The sequence below is a fragment of the Urocampus carinirostris genome, chromosome 7 (genome assembly GCF_059441175.1).
Source record: "Urocampus carinirostris isolate Australia breed hairy pipefish chromosome 7, RoL_Ucar_1.0, whole genome shotgun sequence".
NCBI classification, from domain to species: Eukaryota; Metazoa; Chordata; class Actinopteri; order Syngnathiformes; family Syngnathidae; genus Urocampus; species Urocampus carinirostris.
Genome location: NC_142355.1, coordinates 36,840,299 through 36,860,301, shown reverse-complemented (window position 1 = coordinate 36,860,301; position 20,003 = coordinate 36,840,299). Strand labels below are relative to the sequence as shown.

Sequence of the window (20,003 nt, the reverse complement as noted above, 5' to 3'; positions counted from 1 at the left end):
AAAAGCTTGTGTGAGAAACGTCACGCATTCGGGTTCTCCTCCTGTTCCGGTTCATAACACTAAGTATTATTTCTAGTAAAAATACCGCCAACAGAAGCCGAATATATGTTTTATTGTTTTACGTTTTCCCCTCATTTTTCTGTAAAAAACACTGCCAAGACAACCATAATAATCCTTTTTTATGTAGTAGTAGCAGTACTTGGCCTCCTCTCTATTATTCTTTTATGTACGCAAGGGATGAAGAGCTTAAGATTCTGAATTTGAGTCAGTGCATGTCGTTTAAGTTTTGTTTTAGGAATGTTTTGTCAGCCTCGACGTATGTGCTAACGCAAATTTAATATAGACTGCTACGCTAGTTGATTAAGATTGACTGCTGTCTAAGCAATCCGAGCGTCTCAATCTCAATCTGTTACTTTTCTGTACAAGACGTTTCCCCAATAATTTCAAAATATTTTATTATAAGTCGAAGTAGAAACAAATACCCGGCGTGAAGTTGTGAATTTACGGTAGTAAGCGAGGAAAAGAACATACCGGTCCAGGACTACGGTGGGTCCCCCTTCCTTGGCGGAGATCTGGTCTTGGAGGAACCGGACCAACAGGAAATTGTCGCTGATGGCTCCGTCCGGGTTGGGCCAGCAAGGGGGGCGAAACAAGCGCACTTCGAGCACAAAGTCGTCCTGAAGGAAAAAGAATTTCCAAAATCATTTTTTATCATGTTTTATTTTTCGACTGTTTTGGTTTTCTCTCGTTAGTTTTTCATCCCAAATTTCTTTCTTACTGTTGGTAAGATCATAGAAATGAGTATAAAATAAAATTAATATATATTGAGTAATATATTGAGTATTTTCTTTACCAATGTTTTGATTATTACTGTAATCTTAATTTTTCATTGTTGTATGTATCCCTCCTAAAATAGTAAAAGAATAATTAAAAATATATTTAAAAAACAGCTAAAAAGTGGAAAGAAATATACATTATTTAAAAAGAATCCATTTCAACACCACAAAGAAAAAGAAAATGAAAAATATGGTTAAATAATGTTGTAATTAAAAAAAAAAACAATTCGCATCATGAAAAAATATTGTGAAATAAAAAAAAATAAAAAAATAAAAGAATTGGAATATTTCTTATTCTACTGTATTATGTTGTTGACCGCCAGAAAAAAAAATAATAATAAAAATTAAAAATGTTTTAAACTAAAACAAAAAATAATTTTCACATCATGGAAAAATAAAAAGATAATAAAATAAGAAGAATATACAATTATAGTAACACTGTAAACTGTAAATTTCAAACATGTTTTTAACACCATGAAAAAAATAATAAGTATAAAATATACAAAATATATAAGAAAATTATTTCGCAAAATTAAAGAAAATATATTTTTTCAACAAAAAAATAATCTCGGCAAAAAAAAAAAAAAACTTAAGAAAAATACAAATAAAAATATGGTACACACATTATATTTTTTGTTTTAAATGAAAATATGATAAATACAATCATATATATTATATATTAATAAATTGCATTACAAAGAAAAATAATAATTAAAAAAAAAATCCAAATCCGAAATATAACACAGACACCACCACTACAATTAATTTTATGAATAATATTTATTTATCATTCATATTTATATGTATCTCCCCAAAATAGTTTTACTATTTTAAAATTATATATTAAAAAACAGCTAAAAAAAGTTAAAAAACAATTATGAATTACTTTGAAAAATACATTTTTTAATGAAAATATGGTTTATCTTTTATATAAAAAAAAGTCTAAAATAAAAAATCAAATACAGATAAAAATTGGGTATATTTATTCTACCGTATTTTGTGTATCCTCTCCCCAAAAATGTAATAAATGAATAAAATAAAATAAAAAAAAGGATAAATTAAATATATGCAGTTGAAAATAATTTTATAAATAAAGAGAAAAAAAATTACGTCATGGAAAAAAAACAAAATGAAATAAACAAAATATACAGATAACTTTATGAAGTGTAAATGTGAAAATATATTTGTTAAACAACCTGAAAAAAAAGAAAATATATCAAAATATACTAAATATATAGGAAAATTATATAGCAAAATTAAAGAAAATACCAACACCCCAAATAAAACGAATAAATCAATATATACATATGAGAATGTAAGTATCATTTTTCACTTCACTATTGATAAGTGTATTCTATAAAATATTAAAAAAATTAAGATGAAAAAAAAAATCCAAAATAAGAACAATTATATTCAGAGACATAAAAAAAAACGACGTGGACATTTGTTTGGACTTCAAACAGAGCACAATGAGTGATTGGATGTATGACATTGATCACTGCCTGCGGTCTGATGAGACGGAAATCCCGACCTGAGGGGCCTGCAAGGCCAAGTGGTGAATGACGAGGGCGTCCTCGTTGGCCAAACAGATGAGGTTTTCGCTGGTTTGAGTCACGCTCAATGTCTGGAAGCGGATTGGCTGGCCTCTACCAGGCCAGAAAACGAATGGCTCCGCCTCCTCGCCGTCCTCCTCCTGTCAATCATTCGTCCCAAAAAGATCAAATACAGGGAGTGCAGAATTATTAGGCAAATGAGTATTTTGACCACATCATCCTCTTTATGCATGTTGTCTTACTCCAAGCTGTATAGGCTCGAAAGCCTTCTACCAATTAAGCATATCAGGTGATGTGCATCTCTGTAATGAGAAGGGGTGTGGTCTAATGACATCAACACCCTATATCAGGTGTGCATAATTATAAGGGAACTTCCTTTCCTTTGGCAAAATGGGTCAGAAGAGGGACTTGACAGGCTCTGAAAAGTCAAAAATAGTGAGATATCTTGCAGAGGGATGCAGCACTCTTAAAATTGCCAAGCTTCTGAAGCGTGATCATCGAACAATCAAGCGTTACATTCAAAATAGTCAACAGGGTCGCAAGAAGCGTGTAGAAAAACCAAGGCGCAAAATAACTGCCCGTGAACTGAGAAAAGTCAAGTGTACAGCTGCCAAGATGCCACTTGCCACCAGTTTTGCCATATTTCAGAGCTGCAACATCACTGGAGTGCCCAAAAGCACAAGGTGTGCAATACTCAGAGACATGGCCAAGGTAAGAAAGGCTGAAAAACGACCACCACTGAACAAGACACACAAGCTGAAACGTCAAGACTGGGCCAAGAAAAATCTCAAGACGGATTTTTCTAAGGTTTTATGGACTGATGAAATGGGAGTGAGTCTTGATGGGCCAGATGGATGGGCCCGTGGCTGGATCGGTAAAGGGCAGAGAGCTCCAGTCCGCCTCAGACGCCAGCAAGGTGGAGGTGGGGTACTGGTATGGGCTGGTATCATCAAAGATGAGCTTGTGGGGCCTTTTCGGGTTGAGGATGGACTCAAGCTCAACTCCCAGTCCTACTGCCAGTTTCTGGAAGACACCTTCTTCAAGCAGTGGTACAGGAAGAAGTCCGCATCCTTCAAGAAAAACATGATTTTCATGCAGGACAACGCTCCATCACACGCATCCAAGTACTCCACAGCGTGGCTGGCAAGAAGGGGTCTAAAAGAAGAAAAACTAATGACATGGCCTCCTTGTTCACCTGATCTGAACCCCATAGAGAACCTGTGGTCCCTCATCAAATGTGAGATTTACAAGGAGGGAAAACAGTACACCTCTCTGAACAGTGTCTGGGAGGCTGTGGTTGCTGCTGCACGCAATGTTGATCGTGAACAGATCAAAGCACTGACAGAATCCATGGATGGCAGGCTTTTGAGTGTCCTTGCAAAGAAAGGTGGCTATATTGGTCACTGATTTGTTTTGTTTTTGAATGTCAGAAATGTATATTTGTGAATGTTGAGCTGTTATATTGGTTTCCCTGATGAAAATAAATAATTGAAATGGGTATACATTTGTTTTTTGTTAAGTTGCCTAATAATTATGCACAGTAATAGTCACCTGCACACACAGATATCCTCCTAAAATAGCTAAAACTAAAAAAGCCCCACTCCAACTTCCAAAATATTCAGCTTTGATATTAATGAGACTTTTGGGTTTATTAAGAACATGGTTGTTGTTCAATAATAAAATTAATCCTCAAAAATACAACTTGCCTAATAATTCTGAACTCCCTGTATAAATCTTTCTGTCAGATGATCATTTTGTCATTTGATGTTTACTAATTTTTTTCACCAGGTGCAGACAAAAAAATGTTACATCGAGGGGTAAATGCACTGTTTTTATTTTTTTTATTTAATCTTTTTGTCACGGTTGCCATGGCGCCCAATTGGCCCCGCCCGTGTGGCGCCAGCTGCGGCTCCCAAACAGATTGGCTTTCCTCCTTTTTAAGCTCAGTGCGTTCTCTCTTACTTTGTCAGTCCGTCAACAAACTTCTGCCCCACAAGATGTAGGTCTCGACACAATCCTGTTCCTTTTGGTATTTCTTGGCCGGTATTGTTCCCGTTTATTTTGTCCTGTTTAATTTTGGTTTCCAGTTTTGTTTCTGTCTATTTTTGTCATGTTTATTATTTCTCCAGTTTTCGTTCCTGTCCAGTCATTATCTATCCTGTCTGTCCTGTCCTGTCCAGTATCAACCCCATCTGTCCGATATCAACTCAGGCGATTGGAATCGATCTCGGCGGTCTCTGGCTCCGTGTCTTTCCACACCAGACCGCTGCCTAATGTCCATGACTACCCATTTCTCTTAAAAAAAAGGCTTGTGTGAGATACATCACGCGTTTGGGTCCTGATCCTGTTCTGGTTAATGACACTTTTACATGTGTATTACACATAAGGAGTACTTACTATATATTATGTTATTTTAATGTAAACTAAAACAAAAAAATCTCATAAAAAATGCCTAAAATGAGCGACATTAACTGCTAATCGTTTAATGCAAGTCGATTGGCCAGCACAGGAAAGGAAAAATAATAACATCTTAAAAATAGTATTCTTTTCATTTTTTATTTTGAAATATTTTTCTTTTGATGCTTTTTTTAGTTTGTAAAAAAATTAGTTATAAAAATAATATATATGTATATTTTTTCATGTAAAAGCTTACATTTTTTGGTAGATTTCACTGTTATTTTTCTTAACTATTATTTTTTCCTTTTTGCCCTTATTATTAAAATTTGTTTCCTACATTTTTGACTTAAAAACATTTTTTTTCTGTTCCAAACATGGAATGGGTTTTGGCATATTTGAGTTAACATTTGTATTAATTTAAAGAAATATTCGAAATATGAAAAAAAATGGTTAAATTGGAAAAATATTACTCAATATATCAATCTTTTAAAAGGATCCCTTGCTTACACTTATTTTATGGCATATGGGTTTGCATGTTTGGATCTTTTGCAGCCATAGTGACCAGTTCTGAAAATAGCTCACCAGTGATGGGTCACTTTGATTTTCAAAGAAATTTGATCCCTGTTATCCTTTGTGCGATTTATAAAGTAATGTGCAACACAAAAAATGTGAATCACATTTTGATACAGGATAAGCTCAATATTCTTTTCCTATTCAACATGAAAATGTTGCTTAAAGGGGCATTTCCATTTGCACTTTCAATTCACTTCACCTCCTTCCTCTGTACATTTCTTTCTTACCTTTCTTCCTTTGTTTCTTTCTTGCTCTCGATCTTTCTCTCCTGCTCTTTTCTCTTTCTCGCTCTCTCTTCTCTCTTTCTTCATCCTTGTTTTGCTTTTTCCTTCTTTCCTCTCCTCCTTTGTTTCTTTTTTTCTCTCTTGCTCTTTTTGTCTTTTTTTGTCTTTTTTTTCCCCTCTTCATTCCGTCCCTATCTTTTTCTTTCTGTATTTCTCTCTCCTTTGATCTTTCTCACTACCTTTGCCCAAGACACTAGAGGAATGAGTATCCAGTGAGAGAGGATGAACCCTCTTTACATTTAACAGGTTTGCGTTGAGTTGGATTACACTAGAAAGCCACTTAAAATTACAAACACGATCGAGGAAGAATTTCACTAAAAGCAAAAAAAAAAAAAAGACAAAAAGAAAAACATATGCCGGTTGTCTTACTCTACTCGGCCACTTGCAAACACTTTATCATGCTTACAAATAAACCCTTTGATTAGTTTCAATTTAACTCGCCTAACATCCAAAATCCATGCAACCAACAGTCAGCACGGGGGCACAAAACTAAAAATCTGGAAACAATGAGGAGGGGGAAGGAAAAATAAAAAACCTAATTGTTTTATTTGAGAGCTTCAAAAGCTCCTGCTTCGGTTGGTAAATCCAGTAGACATGTAAAAATACCTTCCTTCTCTCTTCCTTCATTCTTTATTCATCTCTTTCTTTTGTCATTTCCTTCGTCATCTCTTCCTTTTATCGTTTCTTTTTCTCTTTTCCGTCAGTCCTGTCTTTATTTAGTTCTCTCTTGCTCTTTTTCTTACTTTCATCCTGCAGCCCTTTGAGACACCTTGTGATTAAGGGCTATACAAAAAACATGACTTGACATAAATATGTGTAAATACATAAGTTTGGGTTCTAATCATATGAATCAACAGTGTTTAATTTTGACGCCACTAGGGGTCGCTATATAACACACACTGATACTCTATGGCAGGGGTGTCCAAACTACGGCCCACGGGTCAGTTTTTCTGAAAATATAGTTGAATATGGCCCGCACTCTGTTGCACTTCTCAGGTTTAACACTAGATGAAGCCAAATCGACAAGTTTTTGAAAGAGAAGGGCCGACCACTTCACGAACTGAGTGACCCTCTGTGGCTGGCAGACCTGGCATTTTTAGTTGATCTCATTCATCATCTGAATACACTGAAGAAAAACCAACAAGGCAAAGAACAGCTGGTGTCACACCTGTATGCGCGCATGAAAGCCTTCTGTGTAAAGCTGTTTGAGACACAACTACGAAGCTTTAATGCTGCACACCCTGCGCTGTCTGAAATCAAATCTGCTTTTCCAAAGGCAGACCTTTCTGCTAAAAAGGAGAAATATGTGTCAGTGATTGCATCTCTCGTGACAGAATTCAACCAGCCTCTTCAAGATTTTTCTGCCATTGAAAAACAAATCAAGCTGTTCTCGACCTCCTTCCTGGTGGATGCAGAAGAAGTGGAAGAGAGTCTGCAGTTAGAACTGATTGAAATGCAATGTGATGATTCTCTGAAGAGTCAACGTCAGCTTCTCTCCCTCCCTGACTTCTATCAGAGTTTGGATAATGCCAAGTATCCTCTAATGAGACGCCACGCAAAAAGAATGTTGAGCCTGTTCGGCTCAAGATACATATGTGAACAAACATTTTCTCTGTTAAATCAGAACAAAAGCAGACTAAGATCCAGAATGACTGATAGCCATCTCTGTGAAGTTCTTCTTGTCTCAACCACCAAACTTTCTCCTGACATCCCAGCCATCCTTCAATCCAGAGGACAGCGTCACTGCTCCCACTGAGAGCAATGTTCTTCACATCATAGATGAGTTAGAAATACACACAGTAATCATGTGTCAATATGTCACCACTAGTGTGTGGCCCGAGCCTTTGCTTAATTTTCTGTATTTGGCTTTCACCCAAAAAATTCTGGCTAACAAACGAAAAGGATGATATATTGAGGCTCATGCCACCTGCAGGCTTTCGGGTCCCGGCATCGCCACGATAGCTCGAACGTTGTGCTCCCAAACCATCCTCCAAAAGTCTCGCACAGTGCCTGGCAAAGGATTCTGGGTAACAATGAATTCTTGCCATCGCCTGAAGCCCTGCGGGCCAGAAAAAAAAAAACATTTAGGCGACATAAAGTTTCCAACTGAAATATCGAAGTCAGTGGCGCTTTGTTACCGTGACGAAAGAGGCGTTGATGTAATCGGATGCATCACCCTCGCTCGGCGATAGACGCACTCGCCATTTTTCGGCTGACGGAACAAAAAAACGAGTCAACCATAGAGCAAAATGGATGCACCCGGGGCGGCTGGACAGAGCCAATAGCTGGAGTTGGTCAGAGCTGCTGTAAGTGGCTAACTTGAGCGTCTAACAGGAGAAAACGACTCAAAACGTCGATTAATGATTGCGAGAGCAAACGTCAGGACCTTGAATCATGAGACTCGGTGATATGAGTGGCTAGAGACGGAAACTATGGGGGTAAAAAAGCCAAGTATGACAGGTGCGAGATGCCGGAATCCCGGAACTCAACAACATGACTGGCTAGAGAAGGAAAAAGTGGGGAAAAAAAGGGACGTTGACTAGTTTCAGATTCCCGAATTACGTAACTCAGTGACATGAGTGGCTAAAGAGGAAAACAGTTGTCAAAGGTGGAAGATGTCTGAATCACAGAACATTGGGGACATCTGCTTGATCTAATGAAGGACCAAGAAAGTTTTATTTAGATCAAGCAGCTAACAAACATTTACTGCATTAAACCGGTATGAGTGGCTAGAGAAGGAAACAGTGGGAAAAGCGGAATATGACAGGTGCGGGATGGCTGAATCACAAAACTCAACGACAAGACTGGCTAGAGAAGGAAAAAGTGAGAGGTAAAGGGGGCATTGACGAGCGCCAGATTCCCGTATCACGCAACTCAGTGACATAAGTGGCTAGAGGAGAAAAACAGAGGTAAAAAGTGGAAGATGCCTGAATTACAGAACTTTGGCAACATCTGTTTGCATGATTAGTTGTGAAATGCGAGTGACACTGAAGGGCCAAGTAAGTTTTATTTACATGGAGCAGCTAACAAACATACATTGCACTTATGTGGAATGGGTGGCAAGAGAAGGAAACAGCAGAAGAAATACATCAAAGCAGCCCAAATCACTGGATTCAGCAATGTTCACTTGCATGACACTATAGGTCGAAGAAGGAGCAGCTCACATTAACAATATTGACTAGCCCTAAACTGCAACCAAGTGGCTATCATGAGCGACTAGAGAAGAAAGCAGCAGAAAAATTGGGTCAAAGATGCTTGAATCACTGGATTCAGCAATGTTTGCTTGCATGGCACTATAGGTTGAAGCAGGAGCAACTACCATTAACGATAGCAGCAAGCCAAAACCTCAAGCCAAGTGGCTATCATGAGTGGCTAAAGAAGGAAGCAGCAGAAAAATTAGGTCAAAGACGCCTGAATTACTGGACTTGGCAAAGTTTTCTTACTAGACACTGAAAGTTGAAGCAAGAGAAGCTATCAATAACAATAGTGGGCTGTGGTGAGCAATAGACTGCATCTAAGTGGGTAACGTGAGTGGCTAAAGAAGGAAACGGTGGAAAAACTCATAAAACGAATCATCCTCTCAAGAGTATCAAAATGATATCTATCGTCATCCTTGAGTATGCTTTGTAAGATTAGGGAGTCAACAGCCGCTAGCTCACCAGGCAGCAGTGATCCACTAGCATTCTTTGGCCGGTTGTCATGGCAGAGGGCGGTCACCAGGTCGGCGCCATTCCTCACTTCTGTGTTCAGCAGCTGTGAGTGCAAAGATGACCTCATATTTTCATGTCCTCCATAAATATGAACAATATTGAAAAATATAGCAAAATGAAAATTTCGTATTTGTTTCACAGTCTTTTTATTTTTAATTAAAAGATGATTTTTTTAAATTTCATTTTTAAATTAAAGCAAATATTAAAAAATAATAAAAATGAATTATGATATAGAATTTGTTCCATATTTTTACATCTAAAAGTAAAACAAGTACAATTTTGTTGTAGATTTAAAAAATCTTACATTTTTTACACCTTCAAAATAAAATTAAAAATTATAATGAAATTAATGTATAGTTATATTTTGTTGTAAATGTTTTCATTTTTTCACATTTCTAGAACTTGTTTTTTAATTAAAAAAATAATTGAATAAAAAAATAAATTGACCCTTTTTAAATCTTGAAGAAAAAAATAAAACAAAATACTTCAAAAGTAATACAGCAAATAAATGTAAATACAATTTTCTTCAAGATCTCCAAAAGAACAGGGAGAAAAATAATAATACAAAATATCTATTTACAGGAATATTTTGTTGTAAATTTAGATAAATGGATTTTTTACATCCCAAATAAAACTTACAATTAAAATACGCATTTTTTTCACAAAAAGATAAAAAATTCTGATAAAAATAAAATTGAATACATGTATGTTCCAAAATTAAGGAATAAAAATGATCTAAAGTAATGCATCCACCCGCTACCTCACCGAACCAGCTCAAGTCATGTTACATTGAGGGTACGGCAAATAAAACGTCTTTTTTGTATTTAATCTTATATCTGGGGTATTGGGGGGGTTTTGGGAAGGTTTGCAAGGAAATAGCTAATTAGCATAAGCTTCTATACCCCCGCTATAGGGGAATATCACATCATATCCAGGGGTCTAGCATGTAAAAATGCTAACTTTCTGTTAGCTACCTTTAGCTGTCGCTCCAGCGGCATGCTAGCATCCTGCAGCGGCGTTAGCAAGTGCTCCAAGTAGGCGTGCAGCTGTGCTGCGTCCACTTCAGTATCCCCGAACAAAACGGCCTCCGCCAAGGTGTCGTGGATGAAGACGTACTGCTCCTGCAAATGATTGTGGGGAATAAAGGGAGGGCTGGTGTTATGCCGAGAAATGCATCCCTGCCGAGATTTGCATCCCCTAGCTACTATAAGAACCTCTACCTCGTTTTATCTCACTTTTATATCACTTTTCGGGTACGTAATGGCGAACATATAACCAAAACGACTTTGTCTTGCATTTGTTGGGAATGTGATACAACTTATACCATTACGTCTTTGTATTTGTTGTGAATGTAATCCAACGGTAATGCACACCGTATATAAATCACTCTTGAGAACTGTTATGCACTCTACCGTAAAGCTTATTATGCTGAAATAAGCTTTATGGTAGAGTGCATAAGAGTTTCAATACGAGCGATTTGAGTAGAAAAAGGCAAAATAAACACGTTACCTGCTTAAAAGTTATTTATATGCGGTGTGCATTACCGTTCGATCACATTTAAAACAAATACAAAGAAGGAATGGTTTAAGTTTTATTACATTCCCAACAAATTCAAGACAAAGTGGTTTTGGTTATATGTTCGCCATCACATTCCCGAAAAGTGATATAAAAGTGAGATAAAACGAGGTAAAAGTGGTGATGGTAGCTAGGGGATGCAAATCTTGGCAGGGATGCAGTTCTCGGCATAACACCGGGCCCACCTGCGTCTGCACCAAGTAGTTCCTCTGCGTGCGGATGTGGCGGAGGAATCCGTCCACATCCAGGGCGTTCTCCTGTCTCATTTGCCTCAGCATGCTCTCCAACACGAGATAGGTCCCCGTGCGACCTACGCCGGCACTAAACAGGGAAAACGTTTAGATTGATTTTTTTTTATATTTGTATTTTAAGATATTTTATTATTACATACTTTTTTTGTAAGAGCTAAAAAATATATTGTAGCGTCATCGATGTGAGCTAAACCACCAAGGAGGAACATGTAACTGAAGCTTTGATTCCTTTTACGAATGGTGAAAACTGCCAAAGTACATTACAATGCATTGAGACTAGGTGGCAAAAATGTCAGGAACCAGAACAGGATCAGGACCCAAATGCGTGACGTTTCTCACACAAGCTTTTATTTTACGGGAAATGGGAGTCACGCGCGTTAGGTAGCGGTCTGACGTGGAAAGACAGGAAGCCAGAGACAGACGAGATCGATACCAAATGTCTGACCATATATCAGACAAATACCGGACAGGACGGGACAGACAGGATTAATATTGAAACAGGATATCGAAATTAAACGGGCCAAACTAGACGGGAACGAAAACTGGTGATAATAATAAACAGGACAAAAATAGACGGGAACGAAACTGGAAATTAATATTAAACAGGACAAAATAAAAGGGAATACCGGACAGGGAATACCAACAGGAAACAGGACCGAGTCAGAACCCAAGTCTTGCGGGGCAGAGGTTCGTTGACGGACTGACAAAGGAAGAGTGAGCTTAAATAGACGGAAAGCGGAAAGAAAATCGCTCTCGTACTCAGATTGTGATCCGAACACGGAAGTGGAGCTTCCGTAGCAAGCAATGGCGGTGTCAGGGGCAGAAAACTAGTCGGTAGCCGGGACTGGGAGAACAAGACGTGGTCCGGGTCGGAAGCGAGTTGTATGCCAGAACGGGAGAGTAGACGTAGTCGGGAACAAAAAGGGGTCGTAAGACGGGACGGGAGAGCAGACGTGATCGGGATCAAAACGAGTTGTAGCCGGAGACAAATGGGAGCAAAAACGGGACAGGCGGGAGTCAGGGTCAAAAAAGGCTTGCCTTGTATAAACGGAGATCCGCAGACGGACTGACAACAGGGGATTGACAGGCCTAAGTTCAAATAGTGACAAGGAGCCAATCAGAACCCGCGGCCGGTGGCGACAAATGAGCAGGCACAGCTGAGTCACATCAGCAATCATGACATAACATTGTAAGGGGTGGATGGAAAATGTTAGCGATCTATGAGGAATTATGAAGCCCCGTACAAACTACACATAGACACAGATTCAGATTTGTAAAAGATAATGCTATATAGAGGATTTACAAAACACATACAAATGGATTATCCGATAATTAGACATTATTATTTATTCATATTATCATGTGATCCAATGCCTACGCAGATCCCCGACTACAAAGTGTCACAAAACGTCACATCAGACAAAAAAGCTCACAGTACCATATTCTCCCACTGACGACTAACCGACCCAACAGCCGCGTCATAAAAATAAAACACTTTTTATAGAACGAATAACTTTGTTTTAGTTCCCATCGATCCTATGCACGATGACTTGGTGAAGCCGCTAGCATGCCTTTATCCATCTCAAACATTTCTCCAAATGAGTTTTTGGCTGGGGAAAATGGACAAACCTCACCCCTACCAATCGTTTTGGATCCCTCTGATTTACAGTACAAGTGCCCCAGACGCATCTTCAAACCATTTTCACACAAAACAATGTACGAAACCGGCGGCCAAGGGCCTTCGTCTGCCTCGTGTTCTGATTGGCTGAAAACAAGCGCTGTCTGAGCTATGAATTATAAACCAAATGGGAGCTGCAAACCTGCAATGCACCAGCAGGGGCCCCATCTGGGGGGTCCTGGCGCCTGAAGACCGCCTCACGAAGCTGAGAAGGGGGAGGGCGTGGTCGGGAACGCCCATGTCGGGCCACTGCTTGTAGTGGTACTGGGTGACCGACCGCTCCAAGCTGCCATTCTTTTTCTGAAGGAAACACGGTGACCAATCAAAAAAAAATATGGAAAAAAACAGCAACTGTGTCCTGCCTTGACTGACCTTCTTAGCGTTGGTATCGGTGACAGTAAAGGTGCGCACGGTGTAGTGGGCAAGCTCTTCTTGGCTCTTCAGCGCCACCCCCAGGCCACCATAGTCCTCCAGCTTCTCGCTGGGCCAGTACTGGTCGCATTTCCTCTGACGAAAGTCCCAAAATAAAAAACCGAACTTGAAAGAACAAGTCCCAAGTTGAGGGCAAATGTAAAAATCCTAGACCACGGTCTAAGTTGCGATGGGTAAACTACGGCCGGCGGGCCACGTCATCCAAAATGGTCAAAATATAACGACAATATATAAAAATAGTCAATCAAGCACTACTAATAAAAAAATGGCTTTTCGAGGTTCGTTGACGGACTGACAAAGGAAGAGTGAGAGCACTGAGCTTAAATAGACCGAAAGCCAATCCGTCAATGGGCTGCACCTGGCGCCACACAGGCGGGGCCAATTGGGTGCCATGGCAACCGTGACAATTCCTTTCCCTGGAGGGTATTTTGTAATTTGTTTTCACTTCATTTATTTGAATTTTTGTTTTTGAAGTTATTGAAAAATAAATATTTATGTATTTTCCATTCTTGAATTATTTGTCTAAAATTGTGGGTATTTCTTTTTATTTATTCATTTATTTAAAAGTGGGACCTTTCTTTCATTTAATTTTCGTTTTGAGTGTTTTTATAATTTGTTAAAATGATTATGTTTTATTAATAAGTCTAGTACTTTATTTTATTTTTCATTTTTGGAGGGGAATTTTGTAAATTATTTAAAATTCTTTTTTTGGGGTGTGTTTTTAAAAAATATTTTAAACTATATTAATTTTTTATTTGTCAATTCGAAAATATTTTTCATCCAAATTTATTATGTAAATTATTCTATATTGATTTAATTTATTTTGGGTGTCATTGTGTGAAATCAAATATTAATCTATTGTTCATTTTCTATTTTTTTTTTTTAAATACATTTTTAAAATACATTCATTCAATTTTTGGAGGTTTTTTTTATATTAATGGAAATAATTGATTTATTTTTCTTACCCTTTTTTGAGTATTTATTCATTAAGTCTCATATTTTGTATTGTCCACCTACGACTCTCAAGCAGAACCGGAACTTTGATGTCTCAAGGGTCGGCGTAGCCCTCAAATCTTAGTTCCTTGTCTTTGACTTCACCTTCAGGTCTTGAGTAATCTCTCACCCGGACTTTCTAGACTTAATTAAAGCCGGATCCATTTGATACTTAAACAGTAAAGTCCTATCAAGCCAAGCCAAGAATACTTTGAAGAGTTTTCGGAGACTCACGCGGCCTTTCTCCAGCAAGTTTGTGATCATGACAATAACGCCGACGTTCTGCTCCCAGACCATCCTCCAGAAGTCCTCAGTGCTGGACCGAAGCGGTCCTTGAGCCGCAATGTAGGCGTGACGCATCTTGTAGCCCTGGATTTCCAAAAAACTCATGAGGGACTTGGACTCATGGACTAACTTGTGACTGAAACTGAGGCATGATTGACCTGTGGCTAAACCCCGCCCTCAAACGCAGTGCGCGTAGCCAACCCAATAAAGTCGGACATTGTCTGCTGGCATGTCCATTGAAATTCTTTGCAGTTTTTGCACTTTTTGTGATTTTTTTGTTTAAAGTGTCTGCTTCGATCTCCGGCGTGATGAGGGGCCCTATCGTTGATCCAGAGCCGGAACTGAGGCTAAGCGTCTAGCGGCGTTATAAGCCTTTGGTACCGTCCGTAATCATGGTAAATATGAACTCTCTACCAAATAATACCGACGAACAGGCTGGTGAAAAACATCAAAGTGTACTGGGAGTGCAGTTTGCTGTGTTTTACGGAAACGTGGCTCACGTCTAGCAACGTGGAGCTACCCGGAGCTATCCGGAGCTACCCAGCTTCAGCGCTGTTAGGGAAAGAGACACAAAAGCCTGCAGGAAGCGGAGAGAAGGTGGACTCGCTATCTACGTGAACACGAGGTGGTGTAACCCCGGGCACAAAGATTCCCATCTGCTGCAGGGACGTCGAACTTTTGGCCTAGCATGTGACGTCACCCACGCCGCTGTTGCTAAACTACAACACAGCACCCCAAGGCCATCCTGTTAATCTGTTAATAATCAACACAAGGATACTGCTGGAAGTGTGAATTTCCCTACGGGGATGAATAAAGCATCTATCTATCTATCTATCTATCTATCTATCTATCTAGTTACATGCTAGTTTTTTACTCTGTTAATCATACGTGAGTGAGACAAATCTAGCTCGGCTTTAAGTTTAGATGAATAAAAGCTAGTATCAATAAAAAAGCCTTTTATTACAACTTAAATCAAGTTAAGTTAATTAGTGAAAAGTAAATCAAATTTCTTACCCTGCAGTGCATAAATTATGCTGATCCTCTAGGTCAGGGATGTCAAACTCAATCGCACAAGGGGCCAAAATTCAAAACACACTTAAGGTCGCGGGCCAACCAGGATAAACATTTATTGAACACACTTGAACTGAATGTTTTTGGAACATATGAATAAAAACAGACAAGAATGTTAAATTTAAACCTTAAATCACTTATACAGTATTTATTATTTTGCTCTAAATAAAAATAGCTTGTTAAATTATACTGTACAACTTAGAACCCAACTTAAACAACTTAACATTAAAATAACATTCAAATTCCTTTGCTCCTATGTCAATGTATATATGAAAAAACTTAAATATCCCAAAAGATTTTGCTCTCCTTAATATATTTCCCTACGGGGATGAATAAAGTATCTATCTATCTATCTATCTATCTATCTATCTATCTATCTATCTATCTATCTATCTATCTATCTATCTATCTATCTATCTATCTATCTATCTATCTATCTATCTATCTATCTATCTATCTATCTATCTATCTATCTATCTATCTATCTATCTATCTATCTATCTATCTCCTGTCAAAAGTAGAAAAATGAAAATGCTACAAAACCTGGAAATATACATAAAACATGTATTTTTCAGAAATAACAATTCTAATCATTACGTTTTCTTTGCTCTTATGACCTCGATTTGATAGTTTGCTCTAATTGCAGCCGGACACAGTGTAGTTCTTTGCAGTATTGTGTTTTCAGCGCGGCGAAAAGGGTATAGTATATATATAGTAAATAGCAGGGGTCGGGAACCTTTTTGACTCTAAGAGCCATAAAAGCGAAATATATTAATTTTATTTTGAGAAAGAGCTACACCATATATTATGAGACAAATTGACTAAATTGCTAAACCCACGCCCCAGACAAAAGCTTAGTCTTCAGCACATTTATTTTTGATGATTTGATAAAAATTATGAAAAGAGAATAATGCCAGAGCCCGTGTCCTAAAATCAACAAACATACCACTTTAAACTTGTCTCTTTCTTGCGATTACTCAAGATCGGTTAAACTCATTTTGACCCTTTTTTTCCTACATCTTGGTTTCAAAACCAGATGCAAGCATTTATTTTGTAAAAACGTCACAACATTCTGAGAACAGGGAGCCTGATGTGCTTACTTTTGGCGCAGACAGAGTAGGGCGAGAGATGGGAGGGAGTGCTTGCACTTTTTGCATAGCTCCACCCATCCCTCCCACTCACCCAATCAAAAGCTTTTCATCGACATTCTCAACAATTTAATCAGTTATATAACAATAAATTATATAATAACAATAAAACACACAAAATCACAATAAAATGAGACGTGGTCCCTTGAGAGTCCTCTGATAGGCCAAATGCCTACCTACCCGACAGATCCAAATTCACCCTAAGCGACTGAGTATAAGAATGTCGTTCTTACATCCACAAAGTTGGCGTTGATGTAATCTCGACTGAGTCCGTCTTTGTCGGCTGCCGTCCCAGACAGTCGCACTCGACTGTGATCGACTGAAACAAGAAAAAAAACAGAAAAATTATAGCAAGAAAGAAATGGGGGTCGCAGTTACGCTTATCCCAGAGGAGGCAGACATGAGTAAAAAAAGGGAAGACGACAAAAAAAAGACTAACAGGCAAGGATGTTACTGTATCGGTTCTTGGTCTTGTTATCGGGATGCTTGGAGGTCTCCGATGTCATTGCGATGTCCGATCCGCACGCCTGCACTTCCTTCAAAAAAGGAACATCGGGTTTTTTGTGCCCAAACCACCCAAAAACTGGCAAAAACGACAAAAACAACAGACATGCAATGCAGGTGACGGCCAAGAGGGGGCGTCTTACCTCATAACTTTCTTTTAGCAGCTAGCTCAAAGACCACGAAGGGGCAGGGTTTCCATGACAACACAAAACGGTTCACGTGAGGACCGACAAACAAGGACACGTAACATGGGGAGAAGAAAACAATAAAACGCAGTTCGACGGCACCTCGAACTTGTGCTGAAAAGCGCCCGTCCGGTGAAGTTCGGCGACGTGACGGACAAAATCTTGGACGGGGATCGCAGATTTTTCGTCTGGGGGATCAAACAAATGTCAAACGATTTATTGAGGGGTTTAATTTTGGCGGTGATATTACCGGATGCAAAAGCGGCGGTGTCAGCCATGTTGTTGGTGGCGGCGGTATCGTCCACGAAAAAATGCGCCGTCTGGAAACACATCCTGTGCGGAAAAAGTATCATGTTGGTTGTGTTTTATTTTGTACCCACATGTGGCCTTGAGTACCATCTGTACGTGTAAGAAACAGTATAGACAAAGGCTCAGTGTTGAGTGGAAATTTCCACTTTCTCAGAGTTTAGGTTTTGTTTCAGTTTATGGACCGTCCTGTTAGTATAGGAAAGATCGTTGTGTAGTGGGTTGTACATAATTCACCCACGGAACTATTGTTTAGTTAGCGAGTTCCTAGGGGGACTCTTAATTCGACCGGTTCTAGCCACTCTCGTGTGTTTGTTTTGGTGATCGCAAGTTTACATGTTATTAAAGCAGCGTCCTTTGGCACCTTTGTTTGACACTCCGCCTACGACTCCCGTCTCTGCTCGCTACATTGGTGACCCCGACATTAGTCTCGTGGAAGTTTCCGAGGCTGTGCATACTACTGAGCATACCGTCATGGCATACGCGCCCGTTCTCAAGCTCCCCGAGTTCTGGGAGTCATCAGCGCTAACGTGGTTCGCACAAGCAGAAGCTCGATTCGCACTGCACGGAATCACTAACGATGACTCTCGCTATTACCACGTGGTGTCTGCTCTGGGGAGCTCAACTGCAGCCAGAGCGGTGAGTTTCATCACATCCCCTCCTGAACTGGATAAATATAAGGGACTGAAGGCATATCTCCTCAGAATCTTTGAACTGTCGCGTTCTGAGCGTGCTCGACGCCTCCTTGCTATTCAGGGCTTAGGAGACAGTAAGCCATCGGATCACATGGAAATGATGTTAAACTTGCTTGGCACCGAAGAGCCAAATTTTCTTTTCATTGAACTTTTTCTGCGTCACATGCCGCCGCATGTCCAGACGGCGCTTGCAAATACAACCATTACAGATCCGCGTGCACTGGCAGAGGAAGCGGACCGGTTTTTCCTGGCCACGCATAGATACACACATGAGGTGCTGGCCCCTACACGCGCCTACACACCATCAAGTGCGACGCCCCCAGCCAGCAAGGCACGCGCGGCCACCGACGATCAGAATGTGTCAGGTCTGTGTTACTACCATGCACGTTTTGGGCCCAGGGCCAAGAAGTGCCGTCCCCCTTGCACCTCCAACGCGACGGGAAACTTCGAGGCCTGCACTCTGTAGCGGCCGTGAGTGCAGGCGCAAGAAACCGGCTACTGTTCATCCGGGACGCCATCTCCGGCCAAAAGTTCTTGTGTGACACCGGCGCCCAGAGGAGCGTCCTCCCTGCCACTGTGGACGATGTGGGGGGGGGAACACATGGACCTCCATTAACTTCTGCCAATGACACCCCCATCCGCACATACGGGACACGGACAGTGGACGTGTGTTTTGGGGGTCAGCAGTTTACATGGAACTTTGTCACTGCGGATATTGCTTTTCCTCTTCTTGGTGCAGATTTTCTGTGTGCCAATGGATTACTCGTCGATGTGAAAAATGGCCGCCTCGTTGACGCATTGAATTTCTCCTCTCTCGCGTGTGTCCGCGACAAGGGGATTTTTGAGGGTCTGTCCAGCTCTCTCTTGGACGGTGATATTTACCACCGGCTCCTCGCCGAGTTCCCCAGTCTGGCGAAGCCCACCTTCTCAGCCTCCACGACCAGACATGGGGTTGAGCACCACATTGAAACCAAGGGGCCCCCGGTTCATGCCAGGGCCCGACGACTCAATCCAGACAGACTGGCAGTTGCTAAATCCGAATTTGCTAACATGGAACGTCTCGGCATCATTCGCCGATCAGACAGCCCCTGGGCCTCTCCATTACACATGGTCCCGAAACCAGGCGGTGGCTGTCGCCCATGCGGGGACTATCGCCGCCTTAACGAGGCTACCACGCCCGACCGTTACCCGGTCCCGCACATTCAAGACTTCTCTGCACACCTGGCGGGCAAACTTCTCTTTTCCAAGGTGGACCTCGTGCGCGGATACCACCAACTGCCAGTGCATCCCTCAGATATACCGAAGACGGCCGTGATAACTCCATTTGGGTTGTTCGAATTTCTCAGGATGCCGTTCGGACTGAAAAATGCCGCTCAGTCCTTCCAAAGGCTGATGGATTCAGTGCTCAGGGACATGCCTTTTGTGTTCGTCTACCTGGACGACGTCCTGGTTGCCAGCTCCTCAGAAGAGGAACACTTGGAGCACCTCAGAGACCTCTTCACCAAGCTCAGTCAGCATGGCCTGATT

The 20,003-nt window shown here is 40.2% G+C and overlaps 1 protein-coding gene across 1 annotated transcript in view; it reads right to left on the bottom strand.

The window, feature by feature from the left end:
- Window positions 1–20,003, bottom strand: part of LOC148363220 (receptor-type tyrosine-protein phosphatase zeta-like) — a 72,825-nt gene that overhangs the window by 2,612 nt on the left and 50,210 nt on the right. The window contains exons 14-28 of the mRNA XM_088340803.1: window positions 17,726–17,808; window positions 17,578–17,663; window positions 17,434–17,454; window positions 17,226–17,322; window positions 17,020–17,105; window positions 14,517–14,651; window positions 13,230–13,364; window positions 13,000–13,157; window positions 11,114–11,249; window positions 10,328–10,474; window positions 9,303–9,396; window positions 7,782–7,855; window positions 7,571–7,702; window positions 2,368–2,529; window positions 532–677 (exon numbers count right to left, since the gene is read on the bottom strand). Coding sequence (XP_088196929.1) covers window positions 532–677; window positions 2,368–2,529; window positions 7,571–7,702; window positions 7,782–7,855; window positions 9,303–9,396; window positions 10,328–10,474; window positions 11,114–11,249; window positions 13,000–13,157; window positions 13,230–13,364; window positions 14,517–14,651; window positions 17,020–17,105; window positions 17,226–17,322; window positions 17,434–17,454; window positions 17,578–17,663; window positions 17,726–17,808 — 1,692 coding nt within the window. The remainder of the gene's footprint in view (window positions 1–531; window positions 678–2,367; window positions 2,530–7,570; window positions 7,703–7,781; window positions 7,856–9,302; window positions 9,397–10,327; window positions 10,475–11,113; window positions 11,250–12,999; window positions 13,158–13,229; window positions 13,365–14,516; window positions 14,652–17,019; window positions 17,106–17,225; window positions 17,323–17,433; window positions 17,455–17,577; window positions 17,664–17,725; window positions 17,809–20,003) is intronic.